Source organism: Chanodichthys erythropterus, chromosome 10 (assembly GCF_024489055.1).
Source record: "Chanodichthys erythropterus isolate Z2021 chromosome 10, ASM2448905v1, whole genome shotgun sequence".
NCBI classification, from domain to species: Eukaryota; Metazoa; Chordata; class Actinopteri; order Cypriniformes; family Xenocyprididae; genus Chanodichthys; species Chanodichthys erythropterus.
In genome coordinates, this window is record NC_090230.1 from 1,279,776 (window position 1) to 1,299,107 (window position 19,332).

At 37.0% G+C, this 19,332-nt stretch overlaps 1 protein-coding gene across 2 annotated transcripts in view; it reads left to right on the forward strand.

Annotated features, from left to right (window-relative positions):
* The window catches only part of wwtr1 (WW domain containing transcription regulator 1), a 59,571-nt gene that overhangs the window by 32,511 nt on the left and 7,728 nt on the right, over positions 1–19,332 (forward strand). The window contains exons 2-5 of one of the 2 annotated variants that reach the window (XM_067395780.1): positions 2,998–3,137; positions 13,709–13,923; positions 17,607–17,731; positions 17,882–17,994. In XM_067395780.1, coding sequence (XP_067251881.1) covers positions 2,998–3,137; positions 13,709–13,923; positions 17,607–17,731; positions 17,882–17,994 — 593 coding nt within the window. The remainder of the gene's footprint in view (positions 1–2,997; positions 3,138–13,708; positions 13,924–17,606; positions 17,732–17,881; positions 17,995–19,332) is intronic. The other variant, XM_067395781.1, reaches the window with a different exon arrangement.

The window sequence follows — 19,332 nt, forward strand, 5'->3', positions numbered from 1 at the left end:
TTGACCAATTGTAAGTAAACTGCTGTTTGCTTTAACAATAAGCTGCTAAACAGCTGCTCCACTGCACATATTGGCTTTAGCGTGCTGGAAGATGGGCCTCAAATTTAAGGGGTCCAGCCCACAGGTGCAGGACAGCTGCCCCACCCCAGAAGCCGAAGACCCCCGAGGGCCCGTTCCTTCTCTCTCCTGTCAGACCTTCATAAATCTAAACCAAATCTAAGCCTGCTAGCATCCTAGCTCTGTTAATTAACACCACTGTTGATGTATTTCACACAGCTGGAGTCTCTTAAACCAAAACTTCAGAAACTGACAGTCAGGTTTAATAAACACTATTTAACCTGTTGGATGAAACCTGGACCTGTATTTAATGTGAATTTTAGTGCTTTAAAATAATATTATCGGGACTAAAAAGTTCCCCTAATTAAAGAATCATCCTCATATATATCATATATAATCTCAAACATTCTCAAAACAAGAACTGAAAGGTCAGACAGCACATGGACACATGGCTTCCTGTTCTGTCACTGTGCGGGCATGAGATCAGCAGGAAGTAGATAATCTTCCCAGCGGAGCATGAATAGTTTGAGTGAGTCACTCTCTAATTGAGGCTTTTGTGTATTTTGTGACTCATTTGCCCATGTTCAGTCCAGTTTGTGTACAAACAAGCAGGTGGAGTTGATGGGGCATATATTTTAGTTTAAAACTTAAAAAAAAAAAAAAAAAAAAAAATATCTGTAAAGAATGTAACCAACCAAGCCATACGTTAATGAGGGGGGAAATGTGTCTACATGTCACCAATGTGAAAACTGAAACCTGTTGCTGCCCTGAAGTTATGTTGAAATGATGAAAAGAGCACACATGAATCCAATAAAATTGATGTAGTTGCAGTGAGAAACTACATCTTTTTTTAGGCCCAGATTATTATATTGATTGATTTTGTCATAATTAAGGTATAAGTGTGATTGTTGACTATACATATTTTCTGTACTATTTTAGGCAAATAAGCTTGTCAGAAATGATCTGACAGTGTTGCATTTAGAAACATTTTCCATCATTCTCTGTTTCAACAGGTCCAGTCAAATTTACCTTTGCCCAGCAAAATTTTGTGGGTAAAATCCAGTCATTTCCCACAGTCTGGAGTTTCACATGAGGCCAAAATAAGTTTCCAACACTGATTTTGTTCATGTTCAAGTTGGACATGCAAATTTGTTATGTTGGCCAACAGAAAGCTGATTGGTTTAATAGTGACTTCTGTGTGAGAATTGCTTCATACATCGCTACAGACAATAGAAAATTAACATATTTTAGCCACAAAATTTCACCAAAATTTGGCTAATGTGACCGCACCTTAAGAATAATGAAAAAAATCCCTTATATTTCACAGTGTAACTCTATTCAAATACTTTCCATAACTAGGAATTTCCCTGTATGAATTAAGTTCAGAATTTATCCTGCATTCCATTTAAAATATAAAATGTAATGGACGTGATATGATGTCACGCTCATAAATTCATTGTATAACAAATAATAACAATTCCAAAGCTAAGTGGTCATAGTGTAAGATAGCAATCTTCTATTTGTCACACGTTTTCACATCATTTGAATTTGCAGGCCTTATTTTCAGCAAACTTGAACTTTCATACAAAGCGGAATGTGAAACTTCTTCACATGAGATTGTCCAGGAATGGCAGTCAGTGGAACGAAACTGACCACCCCCTTAGCTTTGCAGGTGATCGACTGTCAATAAAAAGTTTCCCGACAACCAATTTTAGAAGCATAACCAATGCTGTACAATGCTGGCATTTCATTCATCATTTACCGTGTCCTACAGATCTACATTCCTGCAGAGCTCATTTCCGATTCTAACAAAACACAGCTGAACCGGCTCATCAAGGTTGAGACTAATCTCAGCTGGAAGTCAGATCTCCTGGAGCAGGTTTGAGCACCCCTGAACTAGACAGTAAAGCCCACCTGATAATGAAAAAAAAAAAAAAAAAAACTCTAAACTGGTTTTCTGACTGAGGGACACTGAGATTGTCATTCAGCAACCGCCTGGCTGGCGCTTGTGGCCTTGCATGAAAAAATGTAGAGAAGCCAGAATTTCATGTAGCTGCAGTTTTGAAGGGTTCACTCAGGGTGGAGGAGTGGCGAGGAAGTGATTGAACTGGTGAGGAAAACACCTGTTACTCGGTTCACGTACCGCAGAGTTTGTTCATGCCGGACATTTAGAGCCGTGTGGTTAGAACTGCAGGTCAAACAGCTGTGTTGAGTCCAGCCATGGCTTGAGTTGAACGATTTAAGGCAGATTCTGGCATTTTCAGCACAAGAGTTAAAATAACATGAGACCACCAGAGAGAAACACTTGTGCACCACTAGCATGATATCTGGTTTTGTAGAGTAACTGACATAAAATAGCAGCTTATATAGTTTTGTTGGTTGTATTTTTAGTTTAAATTTGTCTGTTCAAATGCTGTCACCCAAATTGACATCAAACATTTTTGACACCCAAGTAAGTTTGCATTTGCAAGTTCGCAAAACCTTTGCTTTCACCCAAGAGACTTTGTTTTTATTCTCTAAGACCTCAAAAATTGTTTGAGCGCAACATTTTTGTATGAATGGTGAATGATGGTATAGTGTGTGTGTGTGTGTGTGTGTGTGTGTGTGTGTGTGTATGTATGTATAATCTTCTTTTACATTGTAGGTTAGGTACCATTTTGTGAACACAGCATTTTTTACCCCATAATCACATGTTCCTTTAGGGTCTCTGACAAGCTTCCCCAACACTGACGCCACTGTAGTTAGACACGGCCAAGAAATCAAAATGTTTGGGTTCTAAAAAGGGTTTTGCAGTAGATTAAAGGATCATGCTAAAATGCCTATGGTGCAAAATCACCAATGTGTTCCTTGAATAGTTCTGATTCGCTTGACCATCCAAAAAGTGTAAATACCCTTCTACAGAAGTGTTTAATGTGAACATTTGCTGTTTTTCTTGTGCAGTCACATTGAGAAGATCACCACATGGCATGACCCCAGGAAGAACATGACACCCTCAGTGACCCAGATGAGTCTGCACAATCAAGCCTCCAACAACGCCAACATACAGCAGCGCTCCATGGCGCTCTCTCAACCCAACCTTGGTGAGTGTGAAAGAAGTCCCTCGCAGCAGTCCACATTCCCCGTTACTAATGAAAACAAACATGTTCTCTTGAGCTGTTTTCAATCAGCTAAGAAGGAGCTGAAGGAGCTTTGTTACAGGTTCGCTCCAACGCTCAATGCCCCATGACATTAACACAACTCATTATGTTGTTCCAAACCCATAAGTCCATGGTTAATCTCCAAAACACAAATTAAGACACAAACTAATGAAACTTTAGAGGTTCCTGTCCCACTGAAAGTCCAGGTAACCAAAACTAAGAAGATCCAAAAAATTCATAACCATAGTGGCTGAAACCATAGTGGTGATAATTAAGTGCACTAATTCAATCACATAATGCACCACAGTATCTGATGTACACTCAGCTTCTTCCTGAAGGGTCCCAGCCCTGTAGAGTTTAGTTCCAACCCTGCTCCAACACACAGACCTGGGGCCAGTCGCATAAACATAGCCATTATGTTAAAACAGTGTCTTAAGATCTAGTATGACCCACTAGCAGTTAGTCAAAAGGCATTCAATCTTACTTTTCTGTATCAAATTAGGCAAATCTAAGTTTTTAGGGAAATAACTTGAAAAAGTTATGAACAGTCTAAAAGAAAAAGCATGGATGGCTAACTGGTAAGACTAGTCTTAGCGGTTTATGCAACTAGCCCCTGTAGTTTTCAAATAAGCCTGAAGGACTTGATTTGCCAGATCAGGTGCATTTAATTAAGGTTGAAGCTAAACTCTGCTAGGCTGTGGCCTTCCAGGGAATTAGTTTGACATGCCTGCGATAAATACCCATGCACTGTGTGGGCCGAATAATTTCAGAAGATGGCATCTATGGTTTTCTCACTTTGCTCACTCATTTTCATACACTACTACAAGAGTACTATGTTAGTGGAGTGTAACACAGTTCGTTGATAAGGGAAGGAGGAGGCGGGAGCCGGCAAACTTTTCAACATTTTATTTATAAAATAAACAAACACAAAGTGAAAGTAGAAGCGGCAGCCCCTCATGGATGACTGCTGCACTCACGTAAAAAAAAACATAACATAAATAGTCCAGGCATGGTCCTCTCTCGTCCTTCATAGTTGTCACTTTTCCATTTATCCTTCCAAGCTCCTCCATGAGAACTTGAAGCCGTGAAGGTGGTGCTCATTTACACTTTACGCCCTTGCACTGCTCTCACAGCTTGGCCTCGTCCTGTCCCTCACATACCCCCCTCGCCGCTCGCAGGCTGGAGGGAACCCACGAGACTGTGCTCTACTCTCCCCGTCACAGAAAACATCTGCAGCTACATTTTCAAGTTACATTTTCTCATGAGATCGGATATTTAATTCTAGCACTGTGTCAGAGTTGGCGCTGGAAAGTGCCATTCACATTTACTTCAAAAATGGCATCAAAAAAAAAAAAAAAAAAAAAAAAAAGACATTTTACTTTAATAATGTGTTTATGACATGAACACTTCTTGTCATTTTTGTATAACACCTACATCAGCCTGTCTTTTGATCAGAGGCCCTGAAAGAGGCGTAGCTGCTTCTCTGAGGGCTCAAATGTTGATTTAATGAAGAAAGTCTTCCAGCCTACAGATCTGAAGGCTTTTAAAGCAGTATTAGATTTGTTGACTGTCGTACGTGAGGCATTGTGTATCGTGTTTGCGTGTTGTTTACCCTGCCTCATGATACAGGCTGCAGCTCTGACTCTGTCAGTACGGTAAATGACTTCCAAATGTGCTTTCTTTGTTTGCCTTTTTTCTTCCCAAATCCTGATTTGTGATGAAATGGAAAAAAAGGTGTGCCTCTGCTTTGTTGGCAGCCGAGAAACAGATTCCAGTGAAGGGGGTGGGGGGATGAGAACAAGACTAAGGAGTTTGGAGGGAGAAAGATTCCTTCAAGCACTTCCAGCATATAGTAGACACCGGTTTCAGCATATAGAGTTACACACTATTAAGTTTTTACACAGTCACAGGATGTAAAGATATTTAATTATAGTTATTAACAAAAACTTTGACCTCCCAAAAGAACATTTCCAGTGTGTGTTTTGTAATAAAAAATATCAAAAAGTTTCCAGTGTGACAGTAGCACACATGACTGTAAGGAGAAAGCACTGGTGATGACATCTCGCCGCACTGGATGTGAATAAAGCTGCTTAGCCTGAAATAATCAAGTGTGTGTAAGCCAACCTGCTACACTCGTTCAAACGGCTGTTTTTTCCTCCCTGATCATCTGTAAACTCAACCATTTGTTTCTGTGTTGCACGATCTTCCGATGACTCAATCAGTCAGGTTTTTTTTGACATGGCCGTGTCATCCATTTTGGCTCACAGAGTACTAGAAGTTCAGAGGATGCACAATAGAAAGCCATGACTCAGACCTAGCCCTTGCAATCCCATAATGCCTTGTTCTTCCTCTATCCCTGGCTTTTTTCAGTCTCTGGGAACTTGAGGGGCAACAGATTTCCTGTGTTCTTATTTTAGACCAGCTCGAGCCTTCACCTGTTGTGTGTATTCATGATGGGCCCCCCTCAAAACTTAGGGATTATGGGTAATTGACACTCTAATGCAGGGCCCAGGGTCCTGTTTTTTCCCAGTATCTCTTTTTCTGTATTTTTCCTCTCTTATTAGAACAGTACATTTTTGGTGGATATTTTCCACAACTTTTTCTTCTTGCAATTGTCAACAATTTACATATTGCATCACACTCAGGGTTTTACAAGCAGCTGCAGCTGCATCAGGTTTTTTATTTTTTTTGTCTCTTATGAGACTAAGCCCAGTATGAATGTATGGCTTGGGTCAATAATGTGATTCTCATTTTATATGTATTTAAAAAAATGCAGTAACTTGAATATACATCTTATATGATGAGGGTGTTTTTAATTTCTGAATGAAAATTACATTTGATAAATAAATTATGTCATAGAGGTCTCTTAAAGTAGCAGATTATTTGACTTTTTTGTGACAAAGCAAGGATAGTTCAGGTTGCAAAATGTACCACCAAAACTTGCCAAAAAATTCAATGACATTTATGAATTAATAACGTGCCTATTTTTTTAATATATTTACGTGCATTTGATAACTTTTTACCTTTTACACCACATGACGTTATTGAAAAAGTTATTAAATGTAAACTTTTGAAAATATTTTTCACATACATGGATTTTATTCATTTTATTTAATTGGATCTTGAAAAGTGGTCTGTGTTATATTTTATAATATTGGATATGCAACCTTGGCTGCATCAACAGAAAAGGAAATAAATTTTAGGGGCAACACAATCCATTACATTTTAATAAAAGATGAGTCTTACTCTAACCAATACACACAATATTTTGGTGTTGCAAGGACTACTTTGTATCTTATTTACCCATAAAAGGTGTTTATTAGTAATATGTTCTACTGTGTCCCTTTTTGGGGTAAATACGGTACAAGTAAGGGTTCCTTTAAGGGTACTGCCCCAGTGACAAGCTGTTGTTCCCATAAAGGTACAATTGCACATTTAAGCAGACCAAAAAGTAGCCGTAGCCTAAATGAAGCACACTTCTTTGGTCATCACTCTGGAGTGTGGGTCAGGCTGCTGGCTGATCTCTAGCTGTTGTACTGTTGCTAAACAGGACAGTTGCCCGAGGGTTGGGAGCAGGCCGTCACCCCTCAGGGAGAAACATACTTCATTGACCACAAAACCCAAAGCACCTCATGGCTGGACCCGCGGGTGGGTAAGTACTCCCTTCTAGAGTTCCTGGAGTCCAATCAGCCCAGTAGCTTGATTGAATCATTTAATTTTTCCACATCCTGCCATCCCGTACCAATCCCACAGTCTCATTCCTGTTAATTTGACCCCTGTTTCCCCACACTGCCACTAATCTAAACCCACAGTATGATGAAATGGCATGAAGATGTTTCTCTAGTGTTGTGACTAGCATGTGTTGTTTTGTTGACATGTCCGCTGAGAGTGTAATGATCCACAGATGATCTGCACTACATGCTAATACTTGTTGATTGTCATTATTGTCTGTTGACCTGATCAGTAATCATTATACTTATAAAAACTTAATGATCCTTGATGGACATTAACATGACCATTTCCTGGGACAATGAAAATTCTCATCACAACCTCATATCTTTCCATACCTTTATGACTTTCATTCTTCTGTGGAATACAATTTGAAAAGTGTTTTAACTGTTTTCTTCAATACAGTGGAAGTCAAAAGAGTCCAAAACGACACTGGACCACATTGACTTTCATTGTATGGACAAAAGTAAGAAAGTCGTACAGATTTGGAACGACATGAGAGTGAGTAAATGATAGAATTTTTAATCTGAAAAAAATTAATCTGATTTTTTTTAAAAAGATATAAGTATAGTATTAACAATAGATAGATAGATAGATGGATAGATGGATAGATGGATAGATGGATAGATGGATGGATGGATGGATGGATGGATGTACATATGAACATATATAGATCTTCAACATAAGAAGCAATAGTGACCCATATGGACCCACTTTATAGACGTTGTGTCATAACCTTTAAATTAATCATTTGATACAATGCACTAAATATGTAAATATGTGTAAATATGTTTTTTTACATTGTACTTATATATAAAAATACCTGCATGTAATTATATCTGTAATTAATTTCTGTAATTACCTCTACAAGTTGTTGACCTGACACCTACTCCTTAATCCAACCTTAAACCTACCCATATCACCAAACTTTACCGATTTCCCTAGATAGCAGCAAAAGTAAGTACGTAGTAGTTAAAGACACCTAATATAAAGTGGGACCAAATGTAATTTTGATTATGAGCTGTTGTTGAGACAGGATGTCCTTTAATATCTCACAGATTTTTTTGGTCTAGATGTTTTTTCCTTTCCTTTTTTCTTGTCGTTTTTGCTGACCCTGTTGGACAGCTGATGCCGTTTCTGGGAAATCAATGAAACAAGAAGTTCTTTGTTGCTGTGGCTTTAGCAACTCAATCGACTCTGTCCGATCTCCCTCTCCTCCCCTTCACGAACCTTGTCCACTCCACATGTGTTTTCTATCATGGCGGGTGTTGTGACACTCAGATGTCAGGGCGGCCGAAAGCTGGAAGCCAGAGTGTGTCAGCCGCCTCCAGAGTCACGGCTGAAGCTGTTCACATCTGGACAAGCAGCACACACTGGAACAGAGTGTAACCAAGAGTCAGTGCCGCTTTCCACCTGTTGGACTGTGTTGGACTCAGACAGTGAACCACATGAACTTTGACCTCTAGATAAATGGCATTTAAAAGTAAATCTCACAGAACCTGTCAAAAACATTTTACCTTAAATTCAAAGATTTTTTGACCTATTTTTAGGACCATTATGATTAATTGCATTGAGACTACATTTTCATCACAATTATTTGTTGAGTTTCTGCACCACACACCAATCAGAATCCTTTTTATACAAATACGAAGTATTTTAGCATTGACAAAGTTTACCCAAGGAAGAAAATTCTGTAATTGTAATATCATAAATGTAACCCATATAAATCAACCGGTTTAATCCAAGTTTTCTGATGATACACAATCACTTTAGATCATGAACAGATATAATTTAGGCTTTTATTCACATCACAAACATTGATCAACACACATACATAGAGCACATCAATAGGTCAACAGAAGCTTGACCGTATTTAAAAAGCACAAGAACAAACTTCACTGGTTTTCCTGTGTCAAGCAAGCATGTTTTGGTGGAATTGACAGAAATCTCTCATGTTCCAAAATATTTTCTTTTGTGTTTTTAAGATGAACAAATGTCTAATACTTTTGGAACAACATGATGGTTAGCAATAGATTACAGAATTTTCAAGTTTGGGTGAACTAACCCTTTAATTGTCATGGAAAACAATATCACAATGCAAAATAGCTTAATGGCAGTAAAAATAGTGGATGACTTCAGTGACAGTGAAGTCTGAACTAGCGAATGTCTCCTATTCATCTTACCATATAAGGCCATCTTTGCTTCACCTCAACTGCTTGATTGCCAAATCCTCCACCCCATCCATAAAACCGACCTTTTGAAGATCTTTTTTTGTTGTGAATAAATGTTTGCAAATCGTATAAAGAAAGCAAACCATGCTAATTCTCAGCTCCTGTGTACCTATGATTCTGGAGTTTAGTAAAAGTTTAGTTTTAGTTGCTTGTTTGTGTACATGATGCAGATTTGATCGCAAAGTCCTTTTAGAGTGATAAGTTGGTTGTATGCCTTGATATTTGACCTGGTTTATCATTTACCACACCCACTTGGATGGTTAACTTGTTGTCTTCCTGTTCACTGGACAATTGATCGCCTGAAAATGTCTATAGCAAGTCTGAAGAATCACTGCATTTAGTCTAACATGGAAATTGGTTAGATGCCAGTTTTATCCCATTCTCTTGTGCATTATGTAACCTTCTCCAACAGAATAGTAGAACCATTTATAGTAGAACTGTGATACACAGAGGGTTATGGGCTTCAACTTTTTCCACCCAGTAAGTTTGAGTCTTTTACACATTTAAGAATATGTGGGTCCTGTGCAGATACAGATGTATCTGTAAAAGTATATGACATACTTGAGGATTGGGGATTTGAACAGACTGCGAACATAATACTTCAAATCATTATTCTATTGCTTATTTTACATTGAAGGAGGAACGTGGGCCGTATCTATAGACCAGAATATTATAGAGACTTTAAAATTAAAGAGACTTGGGGATGGTCTCTTTTGATTTAGGTTAGCACTTTTACATTTATACATTTTACAATCTTTTATCCAAAGCAACTTTCATTGCATTCATGGTATCATTTCTTGCATTCCCTGGGAATTTAACCCATGATTTTGGCATTGCTAGTATAAGTAGTTGTTACAGATAAATAAAATGGAACCCAACATTTTTCTTAAGATTTTCTTTCTTGAGATCTTCCATTAAGCTCCCAACACCCTACAAACCACTTAGCAACAGTTAAAACACTCAGAATATGTTACAACCACATATCAATGCCCTGGCAACCTCACTCAACAACCTGAAAGAGTTTTATTCCATTACATTTCATCGAGCTCAGGAGTGTCCTGCTCCTGAATGGCCAGTGTCCTGCCGAGTTAAGCTCAAACCTGACCAAACCACATGCCTTGAAGCTTCTGGCAATCCTGAAGACCATGATTAACTGGCTCAGGTGTGTTTATTTAGGATTGGAGCTAAACTCCATAGTGACACTCCAGGAGCAGGATTGGACAGCGCTGATTGGGCTGCTTTTGAAATTAAGTATGCGACTGAGTCATTTAGACAAAAACAAAAACAAACCTGAAACAGGTTAACTCAGTATGCTAACATGATTCTTTTACTGAGTATACTTAGTGTGACCTGATTACATAAAGAGAGTCTCTTTTTTGTTTGTTTGTTCTAAACCTTACTGTAAATCTCAAGAAAACATTTTGTTCCACTTTATGTACAGTATCCGTAACTACTATGTACTTATTAGCAGTGTTGGGGAAAGTTACTTTTAAAAGTAATGCATAACAATATTGTGTTACTCCCTAAAAAAAGTAACTAAGTTCTTAGTTACTTTTTATGGAAAGTAATGCTTTAGATTTGCATTACTTTTTCTCGTCTGGGCTGGGCTTGCTTGTTTGTTTTATAATAACAACAACAAAAATCTATTTGTAGCAAATGTAAAGGCACTTTCACACCAAAGGTGAAATGAATAATCCTCTGGCTGAAGGAAATGCAAATTCACACAGAATTCACTTTTCAAACTAACCTTTCAGATGTGCTGATAAAAAGTGAAATTAACATGCGAAGGCCAAAGTAACATGAAAGTAACATGTGTAACCCATACTCGGAATTTGTCCTCTGCATTTCACCCATCCGGTTGGTGCACACACATTAGGAGTAGCGAACACACACCGTGAACACACACCCAGAGCAGTGGGCAGCCATTTTTGTTGTGCCGCCTGGGGAGCAATTGGGGTTGGGTGCCTTGCTCAAGGGCACCTCAGTCATTTCCTGCCAGTATTGAAACTTGAACCAGCAACATTTGGCTTGCCTTCTCCCATTTAGTCTAGAACTACAATAACCATCATGTTCACACACAGCACTTCTGTACTTACTTCTGATTTCTCTCAACATAGGGAGAGGATCAGTGTCAATCAATGAATGGGAAAACAAAGTAACTTGCGTTACTTATTTGAAAACCCCAGATATTTTGTTGTTGTAATCTGATTACATAACTCATGTTCACAATACCCTCAACTCTGCTTATTAGCTGTTTACAGTTACAATTAGTTATTTCACAAGGTGGCAACTCCCCACTGTTTCACAGTTTAAAAAAAGAAAAAGAAAATGAAGAGACCAGAACAACAACAAACTACTGGAGACCGCAACAACAATAGAAGGCCACAACAAGCGCATGTTTGAGGGTGTTCAACCAGCTTTTACTTAAGAGTACAAAGAAATTGTTATCGTCAAAAGTATACTTTGTACTTACTATAACAAGTTACTAACCTTAAAGCCACAGTATGTACAAGTAGATAGGAATGTCAAATAAACAGTGTAATTACATATATGTAAGCACAATGTAAGAACATGTATGTACACAATAAATGTATTGTATCAATTTAGCACATTGAAGTTAAAGTTACCTAATATAAAGTGGACCAAATGTAGTTTTCAGAAAAGAATATAAAAAAAATGAATCTAAAAGTTGTTAGGACCCTTCCAGCCACCTGATCATCGGCCATAGTGACACATACGTCAGTAAGCCTTTTTTATTTTTAAATTAGCTGCACAATAATTAATCCAAGAGCAGTACAAGTTGCTGCCATGATCCGGAGTGCAGAAAGATTGTGCTTTGTTTGTGCCATATCTCATGACTCTTTCAGGCCACATCTGGCTTTTACAGGAATGTTTTCTCCATGTGAAAGTGGTTTACCCGACAGATAAACACACCACACACACAGATACACACATGCTCCAAATGGTCACAAGTCGCAAACATTCTTCACAGGAGCTGAGGGGTGAAAAACCCTTGTGCCCTTCAAAATTAAAAATATAGATTATGATAATGAAGCTGGTTCAGACTGAAGTAAAGCATGTGAATCTGGTTGCGCAGTAGATGAAATGGCTGTGTATAAGGTCAGTTCTGAAACTGTGCCAGTGGTGTCCTTGAAGCAAACATTGTGTCCCATCTGTCAATTCCTCTGAGAACATCAGACGTTCTTTACACTGAAACAGAACAGCTTTTCACAAGCCAGATGAATGAAATCGCATTCAAATACAGTAATTATTGTAGAAACTTAATTGATAAAAAAAATAATGCCTGCTTAAAGCAAATTGATTTGTTCCATAATTGATTTTTTTTTTTTTTTTTCAGACAAGACATTGTTGAGCCAACATTCAAAGTTTATCTTTAGAAACATTTCTTTTTGAGTTAAAATAAAAGACATTTAAAAGCATCTAGAAGAGGCCCATCCTAATGATCACCAGTGTGACCTACACTGCTACATGGAGGTTAGCCAATCATAACAGAGCTTATACTTATTGAAATCTTAAAGATACACTATCATTCAAAAGTTTTGGCTCAGAAAGATTTGTTTTAAAAATAAATCAACATTATACAGCAAAAATGCTTTACATTGACCAAAAGAGGCAGTAAAGGACATTATAAATAATGTACCATGGTTTCTACAAAATTATTAAGCAGAACAACTGTTTCCAACATTGATAATAATCAGAAATGTTTCTTGAACATCAAATCAGCATATTAGAATGATTTCTGAAGGATGAAAACTGGAGTAATGATGCTGAAAATGAGTTAAAATTGTGCACCTGCATTGTTTTATTTGACTGAAAGTCAAAAAATGCAAAAGAAATATTTTTCCAGTCATATATTTTGTCATTGAAGATTTCTTAAAAATAGCTTTAAAATATTGTCTCGTCTCATTCTTGTGAACCCAATATGTAATTTCCCAGTCAAAATGCTGAGTGGCTAATAACTTTAGAGAACCACTAGCAACAGTGGCTGGTGAGCAAAAGAGTTAATGTCAAGCCATGGCCATGAGAACTAAATTCTTACTTGGTTTTTGTACAGCTAACAATTATAAGTGGACTTATGTGACTTGCCTGTTGTCGGTGGTGACAGTGAAGCAGGGGCATTTCCTCTGAGGAGGCAAGGGAGGCAGTGTCTCCTCAAACTGGATGAAAAAATTATCGATATTGCAAAAAATAAAACGGCACGAATAGTAAAAGTGTAAAATTAGCTCATTTTAAAAACACCACCGCACACCACTGCTGTGAAGCCCGTTTTTTGTGTTTCACTGCTCACAGCCCGTTTTTTATGTTTCACTGCTCAAGTGTTTCACTGATTACAGAAAAACTTAGTAAAAATGTGTATAGACTTCAGAAAAAGGTAATAAGTATGTATTATTTCACAAGTATCCCTCACTGGGTCACTCGTAGATGTCTGATACCTTTAAACAACAATCAGCTTAGAGCTTGCCAGATGAGGAAAGTTCTTCTCGGTATGCATCAGATGATCAATGAAGTGTGTTTGTTTTGTGTTTGTCACAGTGCTTACCCAGCAGGCCCATCAGCAGCACCTGCAGCAGCAGCAGCAGCAGCAGGTTCCAGTTCAGGTTCAGGGCTCCCAGCCGCAGAACTCTCAGCCCATGATGAACATGAGCGGCCCCATGAGTGCCCAGCAGCACCAGCAGAAAATGAGGCTCCAGCGCATCCAGATGGAGCGAGAGCGCATCCAGAGGAGACAGGAAGAGCTCATGAGACAGGTGTGTGTTTGCTGGAGAGAGAATTATCACAACAAATATAGCATAAAGGGCAAACATTTCTCTTTTCATACTGCCTTGTAGAACAATTTATGTTTCTTGATGCCTCAGACCCCACCAGGTGTCACCAGAGCTCTCTTTAGGGGTTGATTTTAGGGGAACTGGTTAAGATTTCACTTGTAGCTGCAAAAACACCTTTCATGTGCATCCATGTTTCCATTCAAAGTTGTGAATTTAACTCATGCACAAAACTGAAATATCGCATAAAACATTTAATTTGTAACATTTCCATCCCTAATTCAAAATATTATAATAGTATATAAATAATAGTCAAATAACACTAGAACTTTATTTTTTAGATTCTTTTTAAATGTGTAAATAAAATGTGTAAACAACAAAAATTGCCACCCATTTCAACTAAAAAACTTTTTAGTTCAGTTGCTGCCTTAAATTAAGTATAATCAGTTGTACAAATCATTTGAACTTAAATTATATTCAACTGACTTAAAAATCAAGTTGATTCTTGTATAACTTATAAAAAAGTTGAAATTGCTTAAATTATTGTGATGAAGTAAAGTCATTTAAAAACATATGTTGCCATGACTTATTGATCATATACACTTTTTTATAATGTATTTGAAGTGCTTTTTCCAAAATGGCGACATTGGGACACAATATTGTAACACAAGGGTCAGCTTAGAAAAAGGCTGGGAAGCTCTGGTGTAAACTTTGACACCCCCTAGTGGTAATGCAAGTTCAGGCCACCCTCAGCAGGCAACATAAATCAAGCTCAGGTTTATAGGAATGATTCAAATGAGAACGAGTCCAGCCTCAGTAAAGCAGCAGCAGCAGACAGACCTCACGCAGCATGTGCTTACATTAAACATCTCTGACTCTATTAGCTAGTTTAAGATGATGGACATGATTTTTTTGTGTGGGAGAACACGTGCTGTTTGCATATGTTTTTGGACTAAGGCTGAAAAAGAACACCTTAAAAAAGATGAGTCAGACATTGGTTTTTGGTACTGGACGTCTTCCAGGGTTTTCTGCTGGACTGGATTCTAGCAGCTGTTTTTGCGAACGCACTCCACCCTGAATCTTATACCGAGAGACGCTCATCTATATATAAACAGCTTGAGCTGCTCTGACCAGCGCATTTAAAAGCAGAAATGTGAAGCTTATCATTTTATAAAAGTATTTACATTAATTCTTCAGATAAAACTCATTGTTAAAACTGTATTATTTGAGCTTTAATGTTGTGTAAATCCTCTGTACAGTCGTCTTAGGGGTTTAGCTGTTATGTTGGCATGGCAATAAAGTACATTTGGATACAACTCATGGTAAAGTCATGGTAAAAATCATTGTAAACATAGGCAAAAAACAAATGTGGGCAAGTGGGTCTTCACGTTCTTATATAAATTTGTTTTATTTTTAGCAATTTTGGTACAAACAAAAAAGTGGAAAAGTTGCCTTGCCTAAACCAATTGAAATAAAATAATCAATTGCATAATAATAATTATAATAATTATAATTATAATAATAAATAATTGTTTCAATCATATAATTTGTAATAAAAATTTATTCAATTGCAACTTGCAAAACAATGAGCATTTTTTTTTATCTTGTGGAATATACAATAAAGTTCTTAAAGGGGTCATGAGTTGAGAAATCAGATGTTCCTTTAGCTTTTGACATATAGCAGGTTATCATACAACAAGAATATACTGCAAGTTTCAGAACTGAAAACTTCTTTGTTAGTCCAAAAACAGCTTTATTTAAACCAAGCCCAGATTACGACTCATTGTGGGACATGCCTATTTATTACATCATAGATAAGTGAAAGACGATCAACGCCTACTTCTACATCGTTATTACTGTAGCCCCACCCACTGATTCGCACAGACATGACTCTAACAATGGATCCAGCAACTAAGCAATAAATATACCTTTGAAGAGTGCAAAATGTTGTGCAGTGTTAGGTTGTGGGAAAAAACAGTAGCTGCATTGCATTGGATTTGCAGAGAGCAAACAATGCTGTGCCTTCTATATTGGGTCTGACAGGAATGGCGCAACACACTTATGTGAGTAAAAAAGCTTTTACTGTCACTATTGCTTTTGTTACAGATCGTTTGATATGTATGGATTATGTGTCTAACCAAAAGCACCAGTGACCAGTGATTTCGGTTATGTAATGATTCATGTACAGACAGATCTTCTTTGTCTCAAAATCATTTATTGTTAGTAAATCAAACCAGTGACTAAATGGTTAACTTCACATTGTTTCTCTTAGTAGGATGAAAATAATCTGTTATTTAAATTACATATTGAAAGTGATTTAAAAAATGCTCCTTGTACAGCCGCTGGAGCTCTCAATCAAATAGCACAAATTTATCAGTGACTGAGCTCTGGATTCTTGCCAAAACTCCCGTTAGAATCAACAAATCTCTTTTTTATGTGCAGAAATCGAGTTATAATGACGAGATCACTGCGTTCATGTGCTCAACAAAATGTCTTTGATCGGCTACATGCTCATCACTGCAACCTTTCATAACACAATCTAAACATAATGCTATAATCAACACTTTTATCTATTAGTAAACCTTGAGAACTTTTTTTTTTTTTAAGATTTATTTTTGGCGTTTTTGCCTTTATTATGATAGGACAATGATTAGACAGGAAGCGAAATGGGAGAGAGAAGGGGACAGGATCGGGAAAGGACCACGAGCCGGGACTCGAACTTGGGTCGCCCGAAGTGCATTGGCACTCCATGTCGGCGAGCTGCCCATGAGGCCATCTGCGCCGACGCCGACTAACCTTGAGAACTTTAATAGTAAAAACGTGCTAAAAGTTTTCAAGAGTGTTCCTCTTAGCTATGTTAATATGCAGAGATTTTAGCCAATCACAGCAATGGGCGTTTACACTGAAGTCTCACAGCAGACACGCCCCTTAAAACAGAGCGCTCAAATCAGAGGGCTACAATCAGGGTAGGAAATTTTTTTTTGCCTTTTATTTCTAAATTATGACAAATTGTGATGTAAAAATTATAAAAACATTATAAGTGCACGGCAGGAAACATTATGAAAAAAATTGCAGTTCATGACCCTTTTAAACACACGAACACTGTTTGCAGAGCTGCTCATAAGTTACTCAGTTCAGTGTGTGTGTGTGTGTGTGTGTGTGTCTAAATAAAATTGCTAGTAGGATGTATTAATACAGTGGTTCTCAACCACGTTGCCTATTGTATTTACTTGTATTAGACTTAATCATTCCACAATATAGCTGCTATTAGAAAGCACCACCATAACAGTAATAAGCCCCCAACCCAATAAAGCACATATAGATATTGTCTTTAACAACTGCTATTTTATTGAAATTCTACTAGTTTTAATCAGTATTTGAGTATTAAATGAATTATATAATGAATTTATAATCAACAATTCTCATGTTCCTGACACTGACACCAGCACTAATAACTGGAAATACAAGGTATATTTACTTTATTATAATACAACTAGTAAACCAGTTTTATGAACACAGATTGGCTTATTTAAACTAAATAATGTAAATGTTAGTTCTTCCTCTCATAGTTTCAGTTCCTCATTTTAATGTTTAACTGGGTAAATGAAAATGATGTAAACCAGCTGCTGTGTAAATGCGGTCGGGTTACAGTGTTTGTGTTTCTCCAGGAGGTGGCGCTCCGACAACTGCCCATGGACTCTGAAAATATGGCACCTGTGGCACCAGCCATCAGCTCTCCGGCCATGACGCAGGGCAACATGCCCAACAACAGCTCAGATCCCTTCCTCAACAGGCAGGTGTCCTCTTTACCCTCTTGATGCTCTCTAATGTTAAAAATGAGTTTGACATGTCTAGATCTCCCAGAATGCACTCTGGTTGTGCCACAGCATTGAGGGTGTGAAGCTATGTTAAAGTGTGTGTCTTTGTGGGTGTGTGTGTGCAGTGGGCCGTATCACTCACGAGAGCAGAGCACAGACAGTGGACTCGGACTGGGCTGCTACAGCATCCCCACCACTCCTGAGGACTTCCTGAACAACATGGAGGAGATGGACACAGGTGCAGCACAAGACACCATGACATAGCAAACATACAGATAAAAACATTATAATTACAGATAAAAACATTATATCAGATAAAAACATTATAATTACATGCCATTGCTAAATTCTTGCAAAATATCTGGTTGAATGACACACACACACACACACACACAACCATATATATATATAATATATATATGGTTGTGTGTGTGTGTGTGTGTGTGTGTGTGTGTGTGTGTGTGTGTGTGTGTGTGTGTGTGTGTGTGTGTGTGTGTGTGTGTGTGTGTGTGTGTGTGTGTTTGTGGCATTTTGCACTAAGTTATGACATTATTTTCATATGTCCCTAAATCTCATTATTCCAAATGATTATCATTCAGTGTCATTCAGTATATATATTTTTTTATTTAACTCAGTTTGAGTTAGAGGCAGTACAACACTTGTTAAAAAAAAAAAAAGGTAAAGAGTGCTTATTACTGAAATAATATACTTTAGAAGAATATGCTTAAGTGTAAACTGAACTTTAATTTTTTCTGACACTTAAATAATGTTGTTATTTGCAATTAAATGAAAATGTATTAAAATATATATATTTTTTGGACCCACTTAAGTAGAACTTAAGTACCTCTATATATTGTACCTATCAAAAGTTTAGAAACATTTACTAATGTTTGACATTTTTAATGTTTTTGAGAGAAGTCTCTTATGCTCATCATGGCTGCATTAATTTGATCAAAAATACAGAAAATACAGTAATATTGTGAAATATTATTACAATTAAAAATAATAGTTTTCTATTTTAATATACTTAAAAATCTAATTTATTTCTGTGATCAAAGCTGAATTTTCAGCAGCCATTACTCCAGTCCAGTTTTTTTTTATTTTTTTTTTTTTTTTTTTTTTGGAACCTGTGATACTTTTTTCAGCATTAAAAAAAAAAAAAAAAGCAGCATTTATTCAAAATATAAATCTTTTCTATCTATATAAATCTTTACTATCTCTTCTTTATCAATTTAACACATCCATGCTAAATAAAAGTATTAATTTAAAATAAAATAAATAAATAAATGCTGTCCTTTTTAAACTTTTTATTCATCAAAGAATCCTGAAAAAAGTATTACAGGTTATAAAAAAAATATTGAGCAGCACAACTGTTTCCAAAAATGATAATAAATAAGCATATTAGAATGATTTTTGAAGGATCATGTGACACTGAAGACTAGAGTAATGGCTGATGAAAATTCAGCTTTGCATAAAATAAATTAGATTTTGAAGTATATTAAAATAGAAAACTATTATTTAAAATTGTAATATTTCACAATATTACAGTTTTTTTTTTGTTTTGTTTTTTTTTCTG